The sequence below is a fragment of the Camelina sativa genome, chromosome 4 (genome assembly GCF_030686135.1).
Source record: "Camelina sativa cultivar CO46 ecotype springtype chromosome 4, ASM3068613v1".
Taxonomy (NCBI): domain Eukaryota; kingdom Viridiplantae; phylum Streptophyta; class Magnoliopsida; order Brassicales; family Brassicaceae; genus Camelina; species Camelina sativa.
Window position 1 is genome coordinate 27,583,278 of NC_141883.1, and position 25,724 is coordinate 27,609,001.

General features: G+C 34.7%; 7 protein-coding genes across 7 annotated transcripts; 2 read left to right on the forward strand and 5 right to left on the reverse strand.

The window, feature by feature from the left end:
- The first annotated feature begins 1,194 nt into the window (after positions 1–1,194).
- Positions 1,195–2,733, forward strand: LOC104782139 (aquaporin PIP2-2). Its single transcript, XM_010506992.3, has 4 exons — positions 1,195–1,720; positions 1,832–2,127; positions 2,220–2,360; positions 2,460–2,733. Exons 1-4 carry the CDS (start codon positions 1,420–1,422, stop codon positions 2,577–2,579), a joined length of 858 nt encoding a protein of 285 aa, XP_010505294.1. The 5' UTR covers positions 1,195–1,419; the 3' UTR covers positions 2,580–2,733.
- A 218-nt stretch (positions 2,734–2,951) lies between these two features.
- LOC104782141 (large ribosomal subunit protein uL11y) lies at positions 2,952–3,844 on the reverse strand. Its single transcript, XM_010506994.3, has one exon. It carries the CDS (start codon positions 3,613–3,615, stop codon positions 3,115–3,117), a length of 501 nt encoding a protein of 166 aa, XP_010505296.1. The 5' UTR covers positions 3,616–3,844; the 3' UTR covers positions 2,952–3,114.
- A 125-nt stretch (positions 3,845–3,969) lies between these two features.
- Positions 3,970–5,828, forward strand: LOC104782140 (uncharacterized). The gene is made up of 5 exons (XM_087511668.1): positions 3,970–4,100; positions 4,355–4,388; positions 5,035–5,115; positions 5,405–5,461; positions 5,542–5,828. The coding sequence occupies exons 1-5, from the start codon at positions 3,970–3,972 to the stop codon at positions 5,632–5,634; spliced, it is 396 nt and encodes a 131-aa protein (XP_087367794.1). The 3' UTR covers positions 5,635–5,828.
- Positions 5,829–6,754: 926 nt separating this feature from the next.
- Positions 6,755–7,905, reverse strand: LOC104782142 (CASP-like protein 5A1). Its single transcript, XM_010506995.3, has 3 exons — positions 7,548–7,905; positions 7,192–7,324; positions 6,755–7,077 (listed from the first exon to the last, which is right to left on the reverse strand). Exons 1-3 carry the CDS (start codon positions 7,766–7,768, stop codon positions 6,889–6,891), a joined length of 543 nt encoding a protein of 180 aa, XP_010505297.1. The 5' UTR covers positions 7,769–7,905; the 3' UTR covers positions 6,755–6,888.
- A 937-nt stretch (positions 7,906–8,842) lies between these two features.
- Positions 8,843–12,079, reverse strand: LOC104782143 (cytokinin riboside 5'-monophosphate phosphoribohydrolase LOG3). Its single transcript, XM_010506996.2, has 7 exons — positions 11,745–12,079; positions 11,302–11,399; positions 11,077–11,107; positions 10,461–10,560; positions 9,530–9,600; positions 9,300–9,443; positions 8,843–9,195 (listed from the first exon to the last, which is right to left on the reverse strand). The coding sequence occupies exons 1-7, from the start codon at positions 11,865–11,867 to the stop codon at positions 9,115–9,117; spliced, it is 648 nt and encodes a 215-aa protein (XP_010505298.1). The 5' UTR covers positions 11,868–12,079; the 3' UTR covers positions 8,843–9,114.
- An 8,059-nt stretch (positions 12,080–20,138) lies between these two features.
- On the reverse strand, positions 20,139–22,023 carry LOC104782145 (RNA-binding protein CP29B, chloroplastic). Its single transcript, XM_010506997.3, has 5 exons — positions 21,613–22,023; positions 21,332–21,433; positions 20,705–21,037; positions 20,494–20,606; positions 20,139–20,406 (listed from the first exon to the last, which is right to left on the reverse strand). Exons 1-4 carry the CDS (start codon positions 21,982–21,984, stop codon positions 20,541–20,543), a joined length of 873 nt encoding a protein of 290 aa, XP_010505299.1. The 5' UTR covers positions 21,985–22,023; the 3' UTR covers positions 20,139–20,406; positions 20,494–20,540.
- A 628-nt stretch (positions 22,024–22,651) lies between these two features.
- LOC104782146 (large ribosomal subunit protein mL102 (rPPR5)) lies at positions 22,652–25,723 on the reverse strand. The gene has a single exon (XM_010506998.3). The coding sequence runs from the start codon at positions 25,174–25,176 to the stop codon at positions 22,894–22,896; it is 2,283 nt and encodes a 760-aa protein (XP_010505300.1). The 5' UTR covers positions 25,177–25,723; the 3' UTR covers positions 22,652–22,893.
- Between the last annotated feature and the right edge of the window lies 1 nt (position 25,724).

Here is a 25,724-nt window from a genome sequence, read left to right on the forward strand (position 1 = left end):
TCTCCACCCAACCACTCCTCTAACGCCACGTTGTGCAAATTCCAAAAGCAATTTTCTTACGTATGTATCCCACTCACTATTATGTATACAAAATTAAACTAAATTAGAAAAACAAAAGTGTATACATACAGACAAAAGGAATGTGGTGTGTAGTGTTGTGTTCGTGGCCAATGTTTTGCCACATCACAATATCCTTATCGTTTTAGCAATATTCCTCTGCTCTCATTGGATTAGACTCTAATCATAATTAGAGTTCCAACCTCAGCTTAATATTTGTATTTGTCGCTTTCGTTTGTAAAATAAATGGTTACGTATAATATTCTTTATGGAAAAAATGTGCTAATTTACTCTGAATTCTGATAAATTTATACACTGAATAAACCTTTTCGTGGTTCTTTAAGATCACTCATATAAAATGACTCAAAAATATAATTTCATTTCTCTATAACAAAATATGATTCGCTTTAATTTGATGTTCTTCTACCTAACTATCATGGAAAAGATGCAAGAATGATCCAGCATGTGCTCGAAACGGCAGGAAACACACGAGTTTTTTTACACGATCGTGACAAATACTTTACAAAATGATATAATCTCAATATTTGCCAAAAGCTTTTTTAAAAGTACATATGCATGTGGGTAAAAGCTTGTAGATAAGGTAATGTATGTATGTAAACATAAATGTATTTCTGATTTATCATTGTTTATATCTGTTCACTTGTATAGTTTGCTCACGTTTTATTGGTTTTTTGGTTGTTTGTCAACGGTCAAATTTTTGGGGTGATGCCTAACAAAATTTAGTGACGTGAATTTGGGATGTTGATATCTCCAGTAAGTCAGTAGCAAATAGCAATAATTGAGTTATTTGGAAATAGTAATAGTATTTCTTCGTTTAATGTTTTCATGTAAATGTAAAATAACTAAATATAGTTTTTACTTCAAAGTTTACTTACATCCCACTCAGATTGGTTTACAACTTACTTGACGTGAATTTGATGATTAAATAAGATTACTACCATATTAATTCAAGAAATATGACACTACTAACTTACTATGTAGTTAAAAGAAATCTAGAAAGAATATAAAAATTAGTGTAAATAAAAGAAAAAGAAAAGAAAATGATTCCTCTTTGCATCTAATTTTTTTTTTTCCTGTACTTATATATTCACAAACATATGTAATCGTTACAAAAACAAAACATTATTGTCTTTAAAAAAGAAAAAAAAAACATTATTGTTGTTGTAACATCAAATCAAAAGTGTCACATAAACAGTATCACAAATCAAGAAGAGCTCACACTCTCTATATAAAGAGCCTTTGCACTTCATCTCTCACAACCACAAGTCCAACAACAAACAACAACAATCAAAACACTTCTCTTAGCTAAGAAACTCTAGAAGCATCATCCATTAACTTATTATGGCTAAAGGCGTCGAAGGAGCCGAGGGATATCAGGCAAGGGACTACGAAGATCCGCCGCCTACTCCGTTTTTCGACGCGGATGAGCTTACCAAGTGGTCTTTATACAGAGCCGTCATCGCTGAGTTCGTAGCTACTCTCCTCTTCTTGTACGTCACCGTTTTGACTGTCATCGGTTACAAGATTCAGTCAGACACAACCGCCGGTGGAGTTGACTGCGGAGGTGTCGGAATCCTAGGCATCGCTTGGGCTTTTGGTGGCATGATCTTCATTCTTGTTTACTGCACCGCCGGTATCTCAGGTATCATATATCAAACTGGACCGGTTCAGTTATTTTTAAAATGATGACATTTATAAACGTATCCTTTTGCGTTCTTGTTTATTTGATATTGACCCCATAACGTTTATGAAGGTGGTCACATTAACCCGGCGGTGACGTTCGGATTGTTCTTGGCCCGGAAGGTGTCGCTGATTAGAGCGGTGCTTTACATGGTGGCTCAGTGTTTGGGTGCTATTTGTGGAGTTGGGTTTGTGAAGGCGTTTCAAAGCGCTTACTACGTTCGTTACGGTGGAGGAGCTAACTCTCTAGCCGACGGCTACAGCACAGGCACTGGACTCGCAGCAGAGATCATTGGAACATTCGTCCTTGTATACACAGTATTCTCCGCTACTGATCCCAAACGAAACGCTAGAGACTCACACGTTCCCGTTAGTATTAATCTCTTCATATACTATCAAGTACTAGTAAACTTTAACATGATATGGTTAATTAATACTTTGAGTTACTTCTTGAAAAAAAGGTATTGGCGCCACTTCCGATTGGGTTTGCGGTGTTTATGGTACATTTGGCAACTATTCCCATCACCGGAACAGGCATTAACCCGGCCAGGAGTTTCGGAGCTGCCGTAATCTTTAACGAGAGCAAGCCATGGGATGACCACGTATGTTCAACTCCTATCTTAATCAAATTATGTTTCTATTGGTTTGACGGAAAAATAATGAAATGTTGTTTGTTTCTTTCTGGTCTATGTAAATTACAGTGGATATTCTGGGTAGGACCATTCATTGGGGCTGCGATTGCTGCATTCTACCACCAATTCGTTCTAAGGGCATCAGGTTCCAAGTCCCTCGGTTCCTTCAGAAGTGCAGCCAACGTTTGAACTTAGCCACAAACAACAACAATGTAGAAATCGGGCTCATGGTTTTTTTTTTACAATATGCCCTCATTTCCACTTGTATCTTTACTTCTTCCTGTTTTCTACTTCTATTTGCGTGTGATTCCTTTAATCAATCGAGTGAAAAATGTTTTCATCATTGAGTTTTTGTGCATTGAGAAAGACCACTACTTCACTTATCCATTATCTCCATCTACTCTAAACAATGTGTATATTGAATCCCAATTTAAGAGAGACGAACACACAAGCATTGCCATTGTTCTTTCTCATTTCTAATCCTAAAACATTTCTCTACTCTTAACTAACAAAAGCTAAGTTCATACTCATCCCTAACGCATTTCGTATAAAACTGGAAAATAGCATAAAGATTGGGACTGGATAGATAAAAAAAAAAAAAAAAAGTTGCAATAACAATCCAAAACTGAGTTGAGTCGTCGTTGTTGTTCTCTAAAACATAAAAGCTCAAATGGAAGAAGGAGCAGAAGAAGTAAAAAAGAAACAAACGAACCATTAACCATCTTCAATTCTCAGGAACTTCAACTTCACCTTCTTGAATCTCCTGTTGAATGTCCTTCGGATCTTTACCATCCACAGTACACCCAACAGACACACAAGTCCCCAAGATCTCTCTCACTGTACCACTCAGCTCTTTAGCAATAGATCTAGGCCTCATGATCCTCGCGATCTCAATCACATCTTCAAACGATATGTTCCCGTTATGCTTAATGTTCTTCACCTTCTTCCTATCTCTCTCCGGCTCTTTCAACGCCTTGATGACGAGTGCAGCTGCCGATGGAACCACTGTGACCTTAGCCTGACGGTTCTGCACAGTTAGCTTGACTGTTACACGTAGTCCTTTCCATTCTTTGGCGGTTTCTTTGGCGATGTCTTCTCCGATCTTCTTTGGTGCGAGACCTAGTGGACCGATTTTGGGAGCTAGAGAACTCGCTGCTCCGACTTCTCCTCCGGTTACGCGGACGTATACGTCAACGATCTGACTCGGATCCAACTTCGGCGGCATGGTTCGGTGTTTTTTTTTTTGGCTTTCTCGGGTTTTTTTCCTAGGGTTTCTTTTTACGATCCGAGTCCCGAAACGAGGAGGCGCTTCGAGATGACGATCCTAAGGTTTTTGAAGGAGGTTAAAAATTAGGGTTCACGGAAAAAAGGAATTTACGATTTTAGCCTTATTCGCATTCGGGCCTCTATTGGGCTTGCTTTTTATAATCTAAGGAAGCTTTCACTAATCCGGTTATGTTCGGTTTAGTTTGATTGAACCTTTCACTGAAAAAGCAAATCGTTGACTCTTTTGCTGGGAGAGTCAGAGAGAAGAGAGGCTTCTTGGTTTTGGGGGCAAGGTCGTCGTGGATGTTCTAGAATGGCGGGAGGATCTGAGAGGAAGACGATACTGGTGGGTTTGGTTCTACCTCTTGTTCTTGGTATCGCTGTTTACTTGAGGCTTTGGACTATCGATTATACTCTGTCTTCAGATGACACTGAACGCTTAAGGTTTGTGAAAAAACGATTGATTCAGTTTAAATCATTGCAAGGTCTGTGTGTTTCGTGTAGTGTTGATTTGAAGTATTGGTTTTTCTGGATGGGTCTTTAATTTCAGTAGCTTTGGATTTTTCCAACTTTTATTTGAATAGAGACTTTTCGTTATCTATCTCAGCTTCGTTTTATGGAATTAGGGATTTTATGGTTAGTGTTAGAATCATTCAAGTAAAATGTGTATGATTTGAGATTTTTTACAATTGGTGTAGGAAACAGTTTGATTTGGCTAATAGAGAAGCAATGGATGAATCTAGGGCTGGGCAAAATAACCGATAACCAAATAACCGACCGAAACCGAACCGAAAAAAACCAAACCGAACCGAACCGAAATTCTTCAAATACCCGAATGGTTAGTAAAAATCTATATCCAAACTAACCGAAACCGAACCGAACCGAACCGACAATTAAATGGTTAACCGAAATATCCGAAAACTTAGAAGATATCAAATATTATATACTTAATACTATGCAAAACTATAAAATAAACTTAAAATATAAATTATTTCTAGATTCAAAACAATTAAATATTTTAAATAATCAATATATGTAAATGTTATTATTTTGAATTTACAAAGTTAAATACTATTTTGTAAAATTGAATCCATATTTTTCCCTTTTTTGTATTTTTGTTATTGTATATTTGGTTAATTTTGGTTATATTCGGTTAGTTTTGGTTATATTTAGTTTATTTGGTTAATGTTAATATAATTTATGTGAGTTATGGTTATTTATTTAAATAACCAAACCGAAACCGAACCGAAAGAAACCGAACCGAACCGAACCAAAATTTCAAAAATATCCAAATGGTTACTGTATTACTATATCCAAAATAACCGAAACTGAATACAACCGAACCAAAACCGAATGGTTAACCGAATGCGCAGGCCTAGATGAATCTGCAGACTGGAGGAGGAGAATGTTTGATAAGGAAGCTGAGAAAGCTTCTAAATGTACAACAGAGCTCGCCATGGTATTTTTCTAAGCTCCTCCTTGTAGAAATGTTTCTTTTTTTTTCCGAATGTATTTGTTGTGACACTGAACAAGACTGTCACTAGTGGATGTGGTTGCCTTGTAATTCTCAATAATTGCATCTGCTGTGGGAATGTACAGCTGTGTCTTCTCTACGTAGATTGCTTTCGCCGTTTGTGCATTTATATGTTTAAAAACCGTTAATCAAGAATCATCAGCGCATAGCACTACCTCTAAGTCTCCGAGGGTAGTTTTCTATTGATTTTGAGCGTTCTCTTGTTTTCCTACAGATCAAAGAGTCATCTGGGAATGGAAACGGTAATCAAAAGCTGGAGTCATTACAAAAGGTGACATTCCCCACTCAGTTCTTTTAGTATTGTCTTACGTTGAATGTTCATGGCTTATTAGTTCACTGTCTCTTGTGTAGGATAATGCGGCATTGCTCATTCAGATAGAGACATTAAAACAAGAGCTTGAAGCTTCCCGGTTAAAGTGTCGCTCACGACAGGCACCCCGTTAGAATAATCTTCATGATAAGCCACTGGTAAGAAAAATACTGGATTGTCATAGACGTTTCATAGGCTCTTTCCTGGAATAGTTTTCCAAAGCAGCAGTACTATACAACAACACCAACCTTATAACCTTGTATTGATAAATCAACTTTTGAAATTTAGCTCTCAGGTCCTTTCACTGAATTCATGTTGTAACTCCAAATGTTTATTTTGATCCTCATGTTAATGAATACTAACTAGATAGGCGAAGAGCTGCACTTTTAGTTTTTGAAGAAGGTTTGCACTTGTACATCATTGAGTTTAGCCTCGCCTGTGTTGTGTTCTTCCCCGTGAGAGCACAGATATAACGGTTTGATTTAAAGGTGTTTTGTTATAACGGAAACCAGAAACTATACCATAGTTGAGTATCATAAAAGCTTTTAGATTTCTTTGACTGATTTCTCCTTGTGGTCGTTTTATTGCGGATGGATTGCATCACAAATCTTTCTGTTTCCTTCATTGAACCGGTCTTTACATTAATTTATATGATTCACAAGAGACTAGTGGGTCTGTCACGCTAGCAAAACATGGTCAGAGGTGAAAATTCTAGTCAAGTATTGTCATTCGTAGATTCATAGTAACCATCAAATGAAAATATTGATTTCATTACGTATCATTTTAAAATACCGTTTTATATTATTTTCGTTAAACGAATTGGTCAAACTCCATTCCATCACACCCATCAATTCTTTACTTTTTGGAAATGAAATGAAAACTATAAAACAAGACGATTTGCGTTACTGAAACCTGATTGATTTCATCATATATCTAACTTTCCTGTTGGTTACTCAACGTCGGACTCCTGACACTATGGAGAAGTTTAAGTTGCTACACTTCCTCTCAACTCAATACGAAAACACACACAAAATTAGCAAATCATACCACTCCATATCATTATGCATCATCCTTATCTAACTTGGAAGTTGGAATCTACAAATAAGTTACGTTTCAACATCATCTATTCACCTAAAACAGCCAAACCCAACCACTCACTCTCCTTCTCCTCCTAACTCATATTGCCTCAAGATTCCACATAGATCACTATCTTGTTGATATAAACTAGATGACTCATGGAAAAAATGTCATAACTTTGCTCAACCGATAAGACCAACTACTATAATTTTCCAATGTAAAAATATCTGTTTCAAAACATTATACTCCACCCTTTATTTACATTATACTAGGAAGATGGATTTCTCTGAACTTATCCTGTGTGCTATATTTTAGTGGGTGGCTAAGGACCAGAAGTTGAGAATAAAGGAAGGAGACACAGCAAACCAGCTGATGAAGGCCATTGCTGTGGCGGTCTCGAACCTTGTACAATGATTCACGTTACATTGTCCAAGATCGTTGATGAGTACAGTTATGCCAGCAGAAGCAGATGCAGCTGCAAACGTAAGGGTTGATGTGACCTGCAAACAAACGAGAGATGGCAAAAAAAAAAAAAAAAACAGTCACTGGCAATACCTCTTAGTAAACTAATTAAAACATCAAACAAGAGATTGATTTTTGTATAGGTCTTTTACTCCATCTCCGATTGTAAAACATTGAACAGCATAGTGGTTTCGAAGGCTTCTCCTCACCAGAAGAGCATAAGCATCAACAATAAAAAGAGACAAGCTCCACAGGCTTTGCAAGCTAACCGCAAGAACCAAGCAACTGTCACATATCATAAGAGATTGTCAGATTCATATTGTCTAAAAACCAAACTTGCTCAAACTAATTCCAAAATTCTCAAAACCAACAAGTCTAATTTCATATCAAAACCCTAATTCCAAGCCAACATCAAACAAATTTGATTCCAAGGACCCTAAAAGTTTACAGAATCTTAAAATCATCGAATTCACTAAAATCCTAGGTTCGAGAGTCAGTTTTGGATTACCAGAAGGCGGTGGCGGAGCGGAAGTCGGAGGTGGTGACCATGACGGAGACGGAGATGAGAGCAGGGATGAATTGAGAGAGACGGAGGATGAGACCGCCGGTGGTTCCGGGCATGCCCTGCACATCTTTCATCCTCACTGGTGGTCTATCGATCGCTCCGGTAGTTGGAGCCATCGGAAGAACATCCACCGGGTGAATCGCCGGCCGGCTTACGTTCATCATAAAGCAGCTAAAGGCGAGCTTTGAACAGTTCCCACCAAGCAACTGCAACCTGAAAATGACGTTTGCGACTTGGCCAATATATAAGAAAACAACAAAATGTGATGTGTTTTTTTTTTTTTTAATCAAATTCACCACAAAAAATTGCTATTATTGCTCTTAAACTTTATATTTAAAAATTTTAAATATTTGACAAATATATACAACTTTTACTACTTTTAGTGTTAAATTTAAAATCCATTAAACACAGTAACCGACGTTGTTGATTGTTTTAAAAATTATTAACTTTTAACAAGAATAAAAACATAGTATTAGTGTCGGTTTTGATTGATTAATCTTTTTAACGTCTATTTGAAAGATGTTGACGTCTAATTTTACATTTTTTCATAAATTAGGTAAATGTTTGACTCTTTATAGGTAAAGTTATCCATAATTTTATTTAAAATTTTGAGACATGATCTATGATCTCACGTTAACTAATTTTATCAAAAAAAAACACTCGGTTGTGCGTAGGTTATTTCTGATGCAGATTTGTTGTATTTTGTTCGATAACATGTTCTTTTAATCATTTTACTAAGCATAGCCTTATTTAACTAAAACGGACACAATTTTTTACTTAAGTACAAACATACTTATATATTGGTTTTATGGTTTATTAAAAGCCACTATATCTCTATAAATAAACGTTTTAAATTTTTCTGAGTATTAAAGTTTATATTTGAATTAGTATTGCATTGGCTACCCAAAAAACACACACACTCAAAGTTTTTTTAAACATTCCAAATATAGTAAAATTAAAATGAAAATATTTTATCATGCAATCTGAATTATAAAGAAAAGATGGTTGCTTTTTTAGATTTCCTTTTTTTTTTTTCTCTTTTTCTATGACAACAATTTTAGATTTCCTTTTAGATAAAGCTTTTGTAGATTTTTTTTGTTGTTTTCGTTTGTTTTTTCTGTTGTTTTTTTTTGGTAAAGAGACAATCTCTGGCATTGAGTATTGACTATACATAATAGTATATGTTTGTCGGTATTGATATCCTGTGAGGAGATAGATAATGTATGAGACGACACGAAAGTGTGAATTGTTTTGGTTACAAAGGAAAGAGTTTGAGCACTTACAGAATTTAAAAAGAAAAAGAAAAAAACATTTGGCTTGGAGTTAAAAAGACTTACTAATAATAATTTACATAAAATAAGAACTTCCTCCGTAGTGGAAACTAATCATAACCTATTCCTTCCTTTTATAGTAAGATTAAAATCGTGAAACTCTCCGACAATTTTCATATCTATATATATGAAAATATTCAAGTCGATTTTTTTTTAAATATAGATAAACTTGATCTTAATCACTCTTCAGAAGAGTAGCCAATCCGTTCCATCTCCCAACAAAGCTTAGTTGCAACACTTTCATGGCAAGGTGCATACTCCTACAAAACAACAAACACTTTATGAGATTATGAAGATATTCAGAAAATTACAATGATCAATATATATATATATATATATATCTTCAGTTTTCTTTAATAATTACCTCTAGCATTTTCACCAGCTCTTTAGCAGTAGGTGCAGAGACGATGATCTCACGAGCAGTCGGGCTAATGAATCCTTCTTCGACGGCTTTGTCAATGAATGAGAGCAGAGAGTTGTAGTATCCATCAACATTGAGCAAACCCACCTGCAGAAAAAAATTGCTATTAATCTTGAATATCTCAAACCTCGTTTATAAAAATCTGAGAGGGTTTATTTATTTCTTTATTTTACCGGCTTGTCATGGATACCAAGCTGAGCCCAAGTTATGACTTCAAGCAACTCTTCAAGTGTTCCATAACCACCTACAATGTTCATGCAAAACTTTTAGTATATTGGTTTGGTTAAAGAAAAAAAATACAAAACATTAATTATTTAATTTGATATGGTCAATTCAACACATGTACAAGACAAACCAAAATAATAGAGTCTTCTCTCCTCTCTGTTACAAGTTTTGTAGTACATTGGTAAGAATATGATTGCAAAAGCAAGATCTTTGAAAGAATTTGACTTTCCATAATGATTTCAGATTCAGTGTGGGCAAAAATATGCTATTTATGGGACTGTTTCAGGTTTTGTCTCTTACCTTGAAATAGGTAAGAAGAAAACTTTGGTCACAGTAAGACTATACAAGCTCTATGGATAGTACTCCTAAGTTAAAAGCAGAGCAATAAACAGAGTAAAGAGAGAAAAAAAATAAAGAGTCTAATTTTAAGTGCCAGATGTTGATGGGTCAAGGCCCTTTATCTTAGACTGTAGAAACTTTTAATTATTTTAAAAAATTTCCATACCAACAAAAAAAAGAAGAAAACTTTTCAGTGTAACTTTCACACTGCAGCTTGACCAAGACAATTAACATGTTTTTTAGTTTTACCAATTTGTTGTTCTCTTCTCTCTTTGGCAAAATCAGTCAAACTTCTTTTTTCTTTTCATGAACAATTATTCCTCTTTTAAGCATTTTATTTCCCATAAATTTTACTTTTGGAGGGCCTAAAACTGGTGTTCTTGAGGCTCATGTGTCACTAGAGTTTTGACCAATTTTTTCCTTAGATAACATCATTACTTGGTTTGAAAGAAAAGCAAATTTGAGGTTTATATTATTAAAAAAAAGCAAAGCAAAATAAAATGATGAGAATTTGGGTGGAGGGGGTTTAAAAACAAAAACCTGGTAAGGCAATAAAAGCATCAGAGTGCTTAGCCATCTCAGCTTTCCTTTGGTGCATATCTGCAACTGCTCTTACTTCTCCTACTGTTTCACCAGTCAACTGTAAACAAAGAGCACATCCACCAATTATATTTTTTTTCAAAAAAAAATATAATAAAAGGAAGTAATAATTAAAAGTAGTTAAAGGGAAAAAGCAGGTTTGGACTCTTCTACAGGCAAAAGCAATCATGGCAATGCAAGTAATCGTAAAATATTGGCTGTTTACATTTTTGAATCTCTTACATACTATATATCTCTTTTTTTTTTTTACAGAACCCTAATCTAGTTTACCTCTTTTTTATCATTTTCTTTTCATATCCCTTTTTTATTTTCTAAATAAAATAATACAGACAAAGAAGATATTTTTAGTTTAGGGTACCTAATTGAATAAACGGGAAAGAAGAGGAGGCAGAAAAGAGAAACTACTCATAATCATTAGACTTAAGAAAAAGGGTAATAAATAGAGAGAAGAGTAAAACTGAAGCAAAGACTGAAGATTAAATGGGGTTTGAATGGTGATATGGATAACTTATAGATGAAAATTAATAAACAATTAAAAACCTTTAAATTTGTTTACCTCTCTAGGCATGAGGGTCTTGGGAATGATTCTGTAGAGTGACAACAAGATGACAAAAACAGAGGTTTGTTAGAAAGTTATTAAGACAAATTGTGTTCCATCAGAAACTCAAAAGACTGTTTTCTTTTGTGTGAAAAAGATTCACAAAGTTGTTAAGAGAAGAGATTAAAGAAAGAAAGAAACAGATTTAACTAAAAACTGATTTGACTATAAAAAAAAGTTTACCCAATAACATGACGACCACCATCATGAACAGCTTGTGAAACCAAACCCATCAATCCGATGCTCCCACCTCCATAGACTAGATCAATATTCCTTGAAACCTGCAGAACAAAAAAAAACAGAGTTACACATGAAGCTTAGATTTGGTAGTAGAAAAAAATAGTCTGAGTTCTACATGAAGCATAGATTCAAACCCCTTTAACAAAACAGAAACTCGTATAATCTAAGGTTCTATCACTTGGCACGTTTCGAAGAAGCAAGCAAAAATGCTCTGCATTTGCAAAAAGTTACACATCTTGTGAACATGTTGAACAAAAACCTTCAAAATCTACAGTTTTGTAGTCCATAATGAAGCTAAATTAAAAAGCACATCATCATCTTATTTCAAAACCCACTAGCGAAAATCAAAAACATAAGTACGTAAAAGAAAGTTATATATGTATTACCAGTTCGTTGCCGAGATCAACAGCAGCATCTTGGTAACTACTCTTCTTGCCTTGGCTGCTTCCACAGAAGACACAGATTCTTCTGAACTTTGACTTTTGTATCGTTTCAGCTTTGATCTCCATTTCTAACTTAATTTAAGAAAATCTAAACTTTGGTCGAAAAGAGAAGTTTAAAGGTTTCTTTGAGCACAAGAATCAAACAAACCTAATTGATATCTGAGAACTCTTTTTTGTTTTTTGTTGTTGTTTGTTGTAGTTTATCTTCACCACTAATGCTTTGGCTCAAGGATGGTTGTTAGTTATATAGTGCGTCTTCTCGTCATGCGTCATCGATTAATTTATATTTTAATAAATTACATTACTTTTTATTTGGCATTTTCAAAAGTACGACACTTATTAAGCCAAAAAAAAACTAACGATTAGTAAAGTTTAGCAATACAATTTTTTTTCCTAAAATTGGGAAAATAATAATATATTTTTTTTTGGAAAAATACTAAAACCACTTATAAATTATCCTACCTTATGAAAAAAATCTGTAACTGAGTTATGAAATATTGTTAAATATATTCAGATACGAAAAAAATTTGGTATTTTTTAGAAAATCAGAAAATATAATAATTAATGTAATCAAAAAAAATTATGTAACTGAGTTATGGTATTTTTTTTTTGTTTTTCCTTTCGCATTCCTTAAATCTTCTTTTGTTTATATTAACTGAAGAAAAAAAGAAATTGATTTGTCTTATTCACACGTGAGAGATGAAAAGCACGCGCGTCTTTCCCCAACCGCTCATCTTTGGCACGCGTGACCAAATTCTTCCTTGTGTTAACTCTCTCCTCTTAGTTATTGTTATGTTTCAACAAAATAAACGTATAACAATATTATGGCTACTACCATAAACCTTCGTTGTGGTTGGAAGAAAAAACTTTGGTTATGGACCTTATGGGTTATGGCTAGGCAACTTCATGTCTTTAGAGCTGACAGTGACAGGAAACACTTGAACTCACGATACACATCTTACATAGTCGGAGACGGAGTCACGAATCCCCACTATTTTTGAAGAAGAGAGAAAAATATATGTCATTATGTAATCTTTTGATTTAAAGTAGTTATGACACATAAGCTTGATTCGAGTAGGCTTGATGAAAACTAGAAGAGGCATGCTGATCACTCTCGGTATTAGTACATTATCGAAGAACAGTAGCCAGCAAAGTACATAGAGGCTCATGGAGACTGTGTGAAATGAAGTCCTTATTAGTCAATATTTTACTTCTAATTTGAACGTTGAGGCTTAATTTTGATGTGGTCATCGGGTGGGATAAACATTCGCGTGTACACTATTACGATTTAATGTTCCAAGAAACGGTACAATATTGCGTGTAAGATTTTATACATCTAGATCATAAACAAGTTTTATTATACGAGTACTTCATGAATGATTACAGCATAACAGCAATGTAATATAGGAATGTTTTCCTAAACTGGCTAGATATAAGACCCTATGCGTGGTGAAGATTCATTATAGGGTGTGTGTGAGTATAAGATCTTATATCTAATTGTTTACAATTGCTTTGATATATACACCAACTTACCTTTTCATCAAATTTAAATGATAAGAATAAAAATGTTTATGTTATATCGTTTGTTCGTTTGTAAACCGTAATATTTATATATATACATTTACAATGAGAGCACGATATTGTGGTACTGGTACACTATTTATCGATCACATCACATGCTCATCAATTTCACCATCACTCAGATTTAAGTTCTTTCTAAAAATATGTCCAAATGAATAAGAACAAGACATGAAAAATGGTATAGTCTCGTGTATATTTACTTCTCTAATATGCGCGTAACAATGTTATATATGCTGTAAATTTCTTTTATGCATGTATATAGTAAAGCCCTCTTGCTAGTTTTCTTTAAGAGAGCTTTCAATGAAACAAAAGAGACATTTTAGATTTTAAAATTGATTGATCAGTGATAAAGTTCACTCACTTTTATTCCCTTGATCAAGAACAGGACAAATAATCCATTTTCAATACAATAATTTGGGGGAAACAATATTGGACAGCTTATATCTGGACAGAGTAAGATGGGTATAAACGTTATTTACTGATACTCATGCAAACAAAATAAAGAAAAAGGAAAAAAAAAAAATAGCTAAGACAAGAATAACCCATGGAAATGTTATGGGGTACACCAATAGATATATACGCACATTTATTTGTTTATATATATATATATATATATCAAGAATAAGGAAGTTAATGAGATGATGATGTCTGAGATATGGAGCAATGTGCCAATTGATGATTGAAATAAGAAACACAAAGTGAGTTATGGCTTTTATTACCAATGTAGCCCAATTCACCCTCCCTATGTAGACAACCTTCTTCTTGTTCTTTGCATAGGAAACATTTCTTCTATTTTTTATTCCCCTATTCTCATTTTAACCTTTTTATAGTTTTACTAGAAAACACTTCTTTACATTGCCCCATCTTCTTGTGTAACTAAGTTGTTCTAATTGCACTTGGTCTTATCACTCCACGTTTTATTGTGGTGTGAGACAGACAACGTGTGTATATAGAGTTTCGACAGATGATAATGTTTTAACGTTTCAAATCCTATTGGTGGGCAAAATGTTTTAAAAATCATTAGAAGTGGCTGTATGCCTGTATCTATTTCCAACTCTAACTTTGCTAGTTGATAACTTTAGAAGTGGCTGTATCTTGAACGCTATGAAAGATGACACCTCGAATGTTAACCAATATTATCAAAACTCTAAATTCACTAACTAACGTAAAAGTTAATCATCATTAATAAACATCTAGTCACATATTGTAGTTGGTTTATAAAGTATGGACTGATAACTTAACTTAAAATGTTCCACTTAAACAGAAATATTCTCCTAGATTCCATCGTTTCACCTATTAAATTCTGAAAGGATCTCCTCTTTGATTCCATCCTAAGGTAGAGTGTCCGAGAGCTTTTTTTAATTAGTCTTTTGGTATTTTCTTTAATTAGTTTTCGCTTAAAAACGGATAAGAAATACTCATAAAAATTCAAAGCCTATGGTATAACCCTATTGGAATTGTTGGCTTGGAATAGCAGTAACCCCCACATTCTTATACTTAATTAAACAGTTACAATATACAAATCATGTACTTTATTTGTTTATAATAGTATATGTTTAAGCGTGTGAATATTTAACGAAGAAAAATAAGATAGTTGCAATCCCAATATCTGAGTAGATGCTGCCCATTCCTTCTATGTAGGGGTTATAGAGATTACAAACACATAAGTAAGTTTATAAATTACTGTGTTTTATTATCTGCATGCTTGCATGCGCATTTTTTTTTTGTTCATCTCTAGTTTGCCTCCACATTCTTCTTGGGGTTTTCACTTCCGACCCAATTTTTATTTTATTATAGTAACCATGACGATGCAGTGATATCACAATTCCATTCGACAATACTTTATTCTGTTTAAATTGAAAGGTTATATATATGAAATTGGGTACATGAAGTCTTGTGAAACAAAGAAAAACAGAACTTCGAAAAGTGGATATATTTTTTTTTTGATAAAACAAAAAGTGGATATTTTTGAAGACCAAATTCTTCTTTTTAACACAAAAGGTTAATGTTTTTTCTTTAACCGGTTGTTATGATGTCAAAGTTTTAACGGAATTCTACATTACTTTAAAAAGACACTTTGGTTTTTGTTGTTGTTTCAAAGAAAGTACTAGTTGCCAGAGATGTAGTTCATTTTGTTTTAAAAAGGGGCTATAAGTTTCATTATAGAGTATCCTTAATGTTCTTGGAATGGTCAACATTCGTTTTAACATTTTTGAATTTACAAAAAAGAAAAGTAAAAAGGTCAGTTAAACTTAGAAAAGTTCCGAAAGCTGAAACTTTAGTTCAAAAGCCAGTTAAATTTTTAGGGTAACGTTGACCGTTTTATGATTACTTCAGTTAAAACTTTGAATTTATAACTATTCATTTCATATTTAAACGAATACTCAAATACGATTTTTGTGTAAGTAACTTTGTCAAAAAGCGAGAGTAAATTATATTACCGACAAAGAGGCACCAAGTTATTAGTATAATACAAGCTCATCTATTTATTATATGCATGTATTATTATTATATATATAGTACTGACGAAGCAGAAAAGTTTCCACACTTTCTATCTGACATGATATTTTTTTTTGTTAAAAGTATTCAATCCCGACAAATTGAATGTTTATTTTAATTTAATTGAATGTTAAGTAAGATGAAGAAGAAATTAAATATATTAGTATTAAATTTTCGTTTTTCAGTTTTAGCTTTAGTTAATAAAAAGCTGTTTATTTATTTATTTTACCAACCTGGAAAAATATATATTTAAACTAATATATAGCTTTGTATTGATATTAAAAAGTGAATTTATTCTTTCAGAAGGTAATCATAATTAATTAACGAATGAGGTATCTGTTATATATTACCTTTCTATCGGAAAATGCCTGTATGCTTATTATATATCCGGTCAATGATAATTACAAATCTTGACGATCTATCTATCATGAAAGTTGTCTACAAAACTTGTACTTTGTTTTATAATTAGAAAGATCAAGATTGATCCCTTATATACACGATTAAAAGGAGAACAAAAAATAGTTACTGAAATATCTAACGCTTATTCAGGTACTAAATTATTGGTTGGATCTTGTTAGATATTTGTATAGAAATATTACTAGTATTTTTGGCTTCTATATTATGGTGTGAATTTAAGATTAATCCTGTGTGTGATCTAGTTTGGTTTGGTGTATATAGGTTGAGGATATTGTTTGCTTCGTTAAAAGGTAAAACATGAACGGTTTACCGTGTGTGGTACACTCTAAACCAAATAACTTATTTTGGAGATTGAAATATTTCGGAAAATATGATACCTATTATTTTTTTACGTAGTTACTAGCTAGTTATGTTATATTGTTAAAACTTTAAAATCTTTTGAAAGGACATCCCACGTAAAATTCTGTAGGAGACTATGATTACACCCCGGGTAAAAATTCTTGAATGAACACGACGTCAAACTTAATGCAAAACCATCAAAAAAAGGTTGATATGATTCCGACAATATTTTTGAATTATGGCTTTTACAAAAAAAAAAAACATTTACCGCCTCGAACCGAAAATAGAATTCCTAACATTGTTTTTATCCCTACGGACCGACGCTAAATCCATAAATTAAGGAATTATAATGTTAAGAACAAAACAAAAAAACAAAAAGAGACAACAAAACAAGAAAGAAAAAGATGAACATGGATTTTAAATGGGTCAAAAGGGACCAGTCAAAGGTTAAGAAATGGACAAATCCGTTGTTTAGTAGTTATCATAAAGTGTCGGACAGTTAATACCGTTGCTTAAAAGTCAAATCTCTATCACATTTTTCACTTATCACACTAATTAATATAACAACTCAAATTACCCTCTCCTCTCATCAATCAAACCTAACAAAGAATCAGTCTAATCGTATTGATTGAAAGAGTCATACTCTTATTTAATTTATTGAAACTTCTTTTCTTTCTTGGGTCAACAGTTTAAAACATTTTGGTTTACGTAATGTATATATGTATAGTGAAGGGTATATTCTATAACATAATGAAGACAAAAGGAGAGATGAGCTAATTTGTAGGCAAGAAGAGTGGTAGACGTATGATGGAGAAGAAGCAAAGAGACATTCATATGTTTTTTTCTTTCTTTTGGAGAATTAAGTTTGTCCTTAGTTTTTTGGGGACATTATCTTACATTGATTTCAATTCCCTCAACCTTTCGGCTGTCTCTATACCCCATTTGTTTTTTTTACACATTTTTTTTTGTCTTTTTTTTTTTATCAAGTTCATATTGGGCGCCTACAATTCGAACTATTTAGTTCCTGTATACACATGTGAATCACACACATAGCTTTTCTTTTTCCTTAAAGAAACAGAATAAATGAATCACTTAGTTATATCTAAGTTTCAATTATAAATATTTTTTTTCTTTTTGAGAGATTGATCGTGTTATAAACTTATATATACGGCCAATCAAATAGTGTAAATATTGATTCCTAATATATATTGCATGCCGATCAAGTCCCCTTTCTGAAATATATAGTGCCTAGAAAAAACAAGGATTGAAATAGTTAATAAATACGTGGAGAATATGTTATTTCGGAAAAGAAATATCGACAAATAATTAGAAAAGCATGCATCGACATCAGTTTGCTACATAAATATGGTTGAAAATGTCTTGTAATATGATTCATAGGATTCACCAAAGGAGCAAACATGGAACATGTTCATGCCTAATGAATGAGGTTCACAAGTCAAAGAGGGTCTACTTGCGCTGACCAGAGTATACAAAGCTGTGTGTGGCCCATAACTCACGGCTTGGCATATTCAAAACCCTAATATTACTTCATCTTTTCTTTTAGATATAAACATTTTACGAAATTCTCCATCACTCCTAATTATATAGTATAGTATATTAGTATATAGTGTATATATATATATATACCTAGTTGTTTTTTTAATTACATTATTACAAGTTGTCAATATTTTCCTTCAAACTATCGACGAGAAATATTCTTTATACTTTCAGAGATGTATCTATGTTATAAGAACCTCAAGGTATTTAATTTGCTAGCAGCAGTACTGGAGTTTTATTATTTCAAATAAATGGGGCAAACGTAAACTTATTTATTTTAGCTTATATAAGTCTTTTCGGATCAAGCTTAAGCAAATCTATATATCAAACACAAAGCTACAACACACAAAAGCTGACTACAAAACCATTTGCTTTCTTTTTGTTTGGGCTTTCGGCTTTGCTTTCTTGTTAGGCTTTCGTTTGTCATAGAGGTTCAACTCCTTTGTGCTTTCTGTTTTGCATGCTTCAATTTGAAAAAGAATTAAACTCCTATTAGTGTTTTATATATGTATAGTCCTCAGGGCCGCTTATGAGATAATTGTGATTCCATACGAAACACAAAACGAAGTCGAACCATAAATAAAACTGAAAACACAAAAAAAAAGAAAAAGTAAAAAGAATTAATTCAATGAAAAGAAACTGTTTGGCGTCACCTAAACCAAATTCATCTTCCTATTTTTATTATGTAGTTTGTCTATTACTTTTAACGACAGCTTTACTTTATTTACTACAATTTGCTAATAGTTTTACTGTTACAATTTAAAGGATCTCACTTTTGTTTGCCTTCTTGATTAATATGTTATGCAATAATTTCTTTTTTAACTTTCTATGATTCAAATGAGTAATATCTTTTAAGTGGAGCCCCATAAAGTAGGAATCCTACGTAAATGTTTCATGCTAAGGTGTCTAAGACACAAGGCCCCGATAGTCTATATATGATCATTGGGAGCTTTGTAAAAACTATCCTTTTAGCTGATTTAATAAAAGTAAACAATCTATATAACAAAGTTTATGCTTTGTTTAAACCAAAAAAAAAAAAAGAAAGTTTATGCTTTGTTGTAACTTGTAAGAGATTGTACTTATGGAACGAGATTGGGACAACATCAACGTTTTGTGGGTAGCATCATTACCAACAGAACTACGTACGTCTATCGGCAATGGAAAGCAAGTGATGCCCTTCATCATCATCATAATTCATAAACTGCTTCCAAAGTGTATATCTTTCACGTTTCTGCAACAACAAAAAAAATATTACACGTAGATATCTATATTTTGACGTCAAATTGTGAATATATGAAAATAAGACGTTTCGGATGCTTTACTTTAGCTTCTATCACAACAAAGAAGAAGGAGAAGACTCTGGATCAACAAGAAGTCTCTCAAACAAAGCTGTTCTCAAACGGGCCAACAAGCTGTGCAGCAGCCCATTATTAACCAAAAATAACATTACAACTTAAACTCAAAACCCTTTTTATTCGTATGTGCTACCTAAAAACTCATATATACTATCCTACTACATTAGCGATGTTTCATGAAACTTGAGTCATATAAACTCTGAATACCAAATTCATAGGACAGAGTGACAGACCAATTGAACTCATCAAATGCTCAATGGTCTACCACCTAAACTAAATGGACCAAATGCTAAAAAGCCTATCCTCTTAGTATATTCAACTACAATTACTCTCTATTCAAACTTAGGGATTTTTGTTATTTAAGTCCACACTACATTTAACATTTGGGCTATGTGAACCAATTGAGTTATTTGATCAGTTGATTGTGTTGACTTATCGGCTAAACGCAGGTATCAGTCTCTTTCCTTTTAAAGGAACGATAGACAAGCTGCAAACTCTGGAGATACTTTGTTCATTCCACCTCAAATTGTATTGGTTCGATTTTAGACATTGCTTGATTTTAGTATTTCATATTCATTTGCTCAGAGGATTGAAAAACAGAGAAGCATTAAGACGACCACAAAAAATAGAGAGAAAATTTGAACCAAAACCAAAGCGAAGCAGTCAATGGCAGCATTCAGACAGACAAAGAACACCGTCTCTCCGGTTTTATCTTAATTATATGTTTCTCAAAAAATTAAAAGACCCATTCCTTTACGACCTTCGTGCATCCAAAGGCAACAAACATAGGCGAAGCTAAGAGCTTAGTACCGTCTGAAACTGCCATCATCTCACAAATCCTCTCTGCTTCGAAGCACCTGTTACATTTCATAACTCAATATATCAGTCATCAAATAGTTAAAGGCAAAGAGCCCATCTATAAATACATTAGTGTTGAGTCATACCCTCCAGAATATGCGTTTTTGAGAATAGGAGGCCATAGATAAGGTGCTCAAAATTGGCGCCTTGGAGGCCTAGCCTCAGCTTCTGAGACTCTAATTTGTCTGCCATCCAAATCCTATAGAACACAGTAAAAGTATGTCAAGACTCAAAAACAGTTGTTAGATTTGATCACCTCTTGCTATATTGGTACAAGTAAGAGTAAAAGATACTTACAGCTCCATTCAAGGAATTGATGGCATTTTGGACCTCTTGAGAAGAGTTGTATGTCACAAACCCAAAACCCTTGGATCGACCACTGTCCCTGTCATAGATGACTCTAGCCTCAACAACTTTTCCTTGCTCCGCGAACAAACTCTCAAGAGCCATGTCGTCGACTCCCCAAGAAAGATTACCCACGTAAACACGGTTTCCTGAACCAGCATTAGAACCTCCTCCATATCCAGAACCTGAGCCTCCAAAGCTGCTTCTGGGACCTCTGGAGAAACCATCTTCCCTCTTTGGTGGAGGAGGTCCCGCGTTAACTCTCAATGGTCTACCATCCAACTCCTGCAGTTTCACATAAACAGGATTTAACTAAAGCAACAAAAAGTTTATGCAATGTGAACAACAACACAAAGGTTCAGGCTTTATCATTACATGTCACCTAAGAAAAAGTTTTCATTTTCAATACACTAACACAGCTTATCACAGGAATATAGAAGGAACTAATTAAACACATCAAGTAACACCAAAACACAAACTCATACCAAACAATAAAGGATAAAAACCCTCATAGAATTAATATCTTAATCCAACAATCGAAGATTAGAGTAAGGTAGAGAGAGTGAAGTATCTTCTTACATAGCCATTGAACTGCTGAGCAGCAGCCTCAACCTCAGAAACTGAAGACATAGTCACGAATCCAAAACCCCTGCTTCGTCCTGTTATTTTGTCATAGATAACCTACAAACAAACAAACAAATAACCAAAAAAACAATAAATCTCAAATAACAAAAATCAAACAAAGTTATCATCTTTGTCTAGTTCTCAGGATCTTACTGTAACCACACATTTGCAAACCCCTAAAAAGCACAGTTCTTTATTCACAAAAATTGGGTAATAAAAACCCTAAATCAAATTACCTCAACCATCTCAACATTCCCAGCACTCTCAAATAGCTGAGCGAGCTGAGCACTGTCAACGTTGAACGGAAGGTTACCAACAAAGAGTTTAAGGTCAGCAGAGAAAGATTGCTCCTGCTGGGGCGCCGCGGGCGCGTCGTCGTCAGCGAAACCATCTTCTTCGACCTCGAAGTCTGAGGAAACAGCGACGTTACGGACGAAGCGAGAAGAGCTGCTCCATTTGGCGGAGATGGAGACGGAAACGGACTCGGGATTGAGTTTAAAGGAAAGGGAAGGAGGTAAGAGAGAAGCGGAGGCTGGTCTAGAGACGCAGAAAGGAAGGGATTTAGGTTTGAAGGTTGAGAGAGCGAGAGAAGAAGCTGAAGCAGCCATTGGAACACTACTGAGAGGAAGAAGAAGAGATAAGGTTTTTTTTTTTTTTTTTTTTTTTTTTTTTTTTAGGGGTTTTTGGGTGAAAGAAGGATTTGAGAGTGGAGATAAGATGCAGTGTCTTCGATATTTATGCGCAAAATGGAAAAAAAAAATATTTAGCTTTTTTGCATAAATATCTCAAATTATTTTTATTTTCTAAATTTTACCTCAAACTTATAAATTGTTGTCTAAATATCCTGATTTCTGCTTTATATTTCTCAAAATTCAGAAACATCTTTAATTTTTCTGGTTTTTCTTTAAAAGTTTAATAGTATATATTAGTTAAATATCCCAATTAGTATGCTTTTTGTAATTTTACTTTTCCAAATAATTTTTGTGAATATATTGTGCTTTTTTTCTCAGTTAAACTAGTTGTGTGTTTGGTTGTGGTTTAATTGGGACAGTCTCTCTACTAACTACTTGTCATAATATGAAGTTGTGATGATGGATGAGATGAGATCTGGACCGTTGAATTTTGGATGGACAGTGGAGATGGCACGTCTCGTGCTAAGGGCAAACAAAAAAATCTATGAGAAGATAAGATATTTTTTACTAAAAGCCAATGGAAGATGCAACACAACTCCTTGTTCCAGCACGGATCTTTCAACTTGTTCCAGAGATAAAGAAATGAAAAGTGAAAAGTCTGTTTTACGTACTTTAACGACTTCAAAACGAAATAAAGATTCACAGTAGTTAAAAACTGTAAATCAGAAAACAAGACAGTTCCCTACCAAAAAGAACTGATTATACAAACGTCTCCTTCAAAACAAGTTTCAGAACAAAGGATTTATTTGGATAACAAAAGTTTGCAGTTCTTGAACTAACAAACGAAAGAAGAACTAAGAAAGAATCAATCACTTGTTTACGTTTCTATAAAGAAACAGTGTTTTGTTTCTTGATTTCTTGTCCCTTTTTGATCATTCTAGAAAGAACATCAGCTTGCTTTGTGTTCCCTTCCTGGTTCAAGCTCTTGATCAGTTCATCACAGCTCTTCCAATCTGTTGCACTTCCTTTCCCCATGATCTTACACAGAACCGAGTACGCATTCAGTGTCTTCCCAGCTCCTAAAAGCGCATCCAACACTTTGTCGTAGCTTGAAAACTCTAAGCTGAGATCCCTCTCCAACCCGAAATCTAACAGCTTCAATGCTGCAATCGTCTTTCCTTTCTCGCTCAGAACAGATAAGAGGCTGTCCAGATCAGCTGTGTGTCCGTTTTGGTTCAGAAGATCTATACGTCCGAGGGCTTCTTCTACGTGACCTCTCATTAACAGAGCTTCCAAGATCTTGGCAATCAAATCCATGTTTTCTTCGATGCCAACGTTTTTATCTATCATGATCATCATCACACGGCTTGCTGTCTGCACCCTACCATCTTCAAACAAACTCTCAATAACTGACCTGAAAAGTGATGAATCCGGGACATGCCCATCTTCGACCATGCTGTCCAGTGCGGTTTTCGCGTCTCCAGGCTCACCTTTGCTCATGTAGCTCTTGATGAGCAGCTCATATGCGTTTGATTCTCTAGGGACACCTCTCCTCGACATAATCTTCAGAATCTCGTAACTAGAATCCGGGTTTCCTTCTTTTGCATGCCCACGGATTAGATTGTTCAAGGCATCTTGGTCTTGAACACCTCTTTTCATCAGCTGCCTGAAAAGCACCTCTGCTTTCGACGTTTGGCCATTGTTGCACAAATACTCGATGATCCGGTTAAAAGCGCTGGGCTCCATTTCCAGAGTATCCTGATGCCTCAATATGACCTCTTTCTCAAGTAGCGTGTCTAAAAGCTTGATAGCACGATTGTATGCATTAGCCTTGCACTGATTCTCGATCAAGACACCGTAATGTCCTGCTTCTGCTGGAACATTCAGTGTAGCCATGGCTTTAAGCACCTCAGTAGCTGCTGCCATATCCCCAGCTTTGCTCTGAGCAACCAAAAGCTTAAGGAAGATCGAGTTATCTTTTGGAGCAATGTGTTTCGCCATCATATTCTTCAAAATATTCTTAGCCTCCACCATTTTCCCAGCATCACACAAACCTGGCAACAACGTCGAATACGTCGTAGCATTTGGCTCAATACCAGAAGATCTCATCTCCTCAAAGATTCTCAACCCATCATCAACTCGGTACACAGAAAGATATCCTTTAATCATCGTGGTGTAACTCACAACACTAGGCTCAATGTTATCCCCTTTCATCTCCACAAACAACTTCTCAGCCTCATCCATCTTCTTAAACCGGCAGTACCCATTAATCATAGTGTTATACGTAACAGCATCAGGCGAGATCCCTCGAGTTTTCATATCTTCAAAGAACCTCAACGCAGTCTCTAACCTCAAAGACAAAAAGAACCCCCACAGCATTAGATTGTAAGTGTGCCTAGTTGGCTCAACACCTTCACTTACCATCTTATTAAAATACCGTTTCGCCATCATATACCGACCACGCCTCAAAATCACCTTAAACAGAGTATTATAAGACTTAACCGTCCTCTCCACACCCAAATCTTTCATCTTCTGAAAGATCTTAACAGACTCTTGCACAATACCAGCTTTGCCGTAACTCTCAATGAGCACCACAAACATATCCTCATCCCAAGGAACACCCTTTTCAGGCATTTCCAGTATAATACACCGAGCATAGTTAACCTTGTGAACCTCACCCAACATCTTAATCATTTTCATATGCGTATCTCTATCATGACTAATCAAACCAGATCTCTCAGTCCACCGGAAAAACTGAAGAGCGTGCTCAAGTTTCTTAGCACCGTGCAAGACGTTATACACTAGAGAATGATCCCATTCAGGTACAAGATCTCGGATCGAGTTCTGTAAACGTGTCGTCCAAGCACGGTTATCCATCATTCTACATATTGTATCCTCTAGCTTTTCATGGTTTTGACGCTTACCTCGTTGGAACCTCTCCCTAATCGGCCTCGTCTCCGTTGAAGAACCCGGAGGATGGTTCTTCTTCGTCTCGGGGTTTGCGTCTGCGGTTTGGGTTTCTGGGTTTGCGTCTCCTGAAGTTTTGATGTCTTCGATTGAGCTGAAGAAACGGGAGAGCGAGAGGAATGAAGAGTTTGACGATCTGGGAAGTGAGAGATAAACCCTAGCTTTTGATTGATAGGGTTTAGATCTGGAAATGAAAGCCATTTCCTGTAATCTGAAATGGAGCCTTCGTGTATATGATCTTTGTGTTCCGAATTTCTGATAAATTTTCAATTCGACATGAAAGAGCTGAGTGAGAAAGAGCGAAGGAGAAGACAGTGAGAGAGTTTTAGTGATGGGTAGGGTTTAGGGGGGGGATCCGAGATCTTTCTCCGGGTCGGGTTGAACTTGAACCCGGTCCGTTTATTGTTATAATCAAGCCCGGTTCAGGTGTATTAATAGCATAGGCCCAAACCAATCTCTCTATTCATAGAACGAACTAGTTTTGAACTTCTTGTTGATCAATCATATGAAAGTGATCAAAATTTGAAATCATAAACCAATTTTTTAAGCTTTCGAGGAAAACAAGTAATTGAGATTCACTTTTTTTGGCAAAACTAGAAATGTATGTGTATACCGTTTGTATAAAGCTACTTCACCATGTTTTATTGTACAAAACATATATAAACAAATCAATCTCCTTCACTATGTTCATATTTTTTGATACATTGTGTTGTGACTTGTGAAGCAGAAGAGAAAGAGGAGAGATTTGA

Coding starts and splice junctions, on each gene's coding strand:
- LOC104782140 (XM_087511668.1), top strand. CDS start 3,970: ATGGCGGGAGGATCTGAGAGGAAGACGATACTGGTGGGTTTGGTTCTA. Junction 4,101..4,354: donor GATGACACTGAACGCTTAAG/GTTTGTGAAAAA, acceptor CAATTGGTGTAG/GAAACAGTTTGATTTGGCTA. Junction 4,389..5,034: donor TGGCTAATAGAGAAGCAATG/GATGAATCTAGG, acceptor TGCGCAGGCCTA/GATGAATCTGCAGACTGGAG.
- LOC104782143 (XM_010506996.2), bottom strand. CDS start 11,867: ATGGAGATCAAAGCTGAAACGATACAAAAGTCAAAGTTCAGAAGAATC. Junction 11,400..11,744: donor TTGATCTCGGCAACGAACTG/GTAATACATATA, acceptor TTTGTTCTGCAG/GTTTCAAGGAATATTGATCT. Junction 11,108..11,301: donor GGTGGTCGTCATGTTATTGG/GTAAACTTTTTT, acceptor GTCACTCTACAG/AATCATTCCCAAGACCCTCA.
- LOC104782146 (XM_010506998.3), bottom strand. CDS start 25,176: ATGGCTTTCATTTCCAGATCTAAACCCTATCAATCAAAAGCTAGGGTT.
- LOC104782141 (XM_010506994.3), bottom strand. CDS start 3,615: ATGCCGCCGAAGTTGGATCCGAGTCAGATCGTTGACGTATACGTCCGC.
- LOC104782145 (XM_010506997.3), bottom strand. CDS start 21,984: ATGGCTGCTTCAGCTTCTTCTCTCGCTCTCTCAACCTTCAAACCTAAA. Junction 21,038..21,331: donor CTCAGCAGTTCAATGGCTAT/GTAAGAAGATAC, acceptor GTGAAACTGCAG/GAGTTGGATGGTAGACCATT. Junction 20,607..20,704: donor TCAATTCCTTGAATGGAGCT/GTAAGTATCTTT, acceptor TGTGTTCTATAG/GATTTGGATGGCAGACAAAT.
- LOC104782142 (XM_010506995.3), bottom strand. CDS start 7,768: ATGATGAACGTAAGCCGGCCGGCGATTCACCCGGTGGATGTTCTTCCG. Junction 7,325..7,547: donor CGCTCCGCCACCGCCTTCTG/GTAATCCAAAAC, acceptor GATATGTGACAG/TTGCTTGGTTCTTGCGGTTA. Junction 7,078..7,191: donor GTTTTACAATCGGAGATGGA/GTAAAAGACCTA, acceptor GTTTGTTTGCAG/GTCACATCAACCCTTACGTT.
- LOC104782139 (XM_010506992.3), top strand. CDS start 1,420: ATGGCTAAAGGCGTCGAAGGAGCCGAGGGATATCAGGCAAGGGACTAC. Junction 2,128..2,219: donor CTAGAGACTCACACGTTCCC/GTTAGTATTAAT, acceptor CTTGAAAAAAAG/GTATTGGCGCCACTTCCGAT. Junction 2,361..2,459: donor GCAAGCCATGGGATGACCAC/GTATGTTCAACT, acceptor TGTAAATTACAG/TGGATATTCTGGGTAGGACC.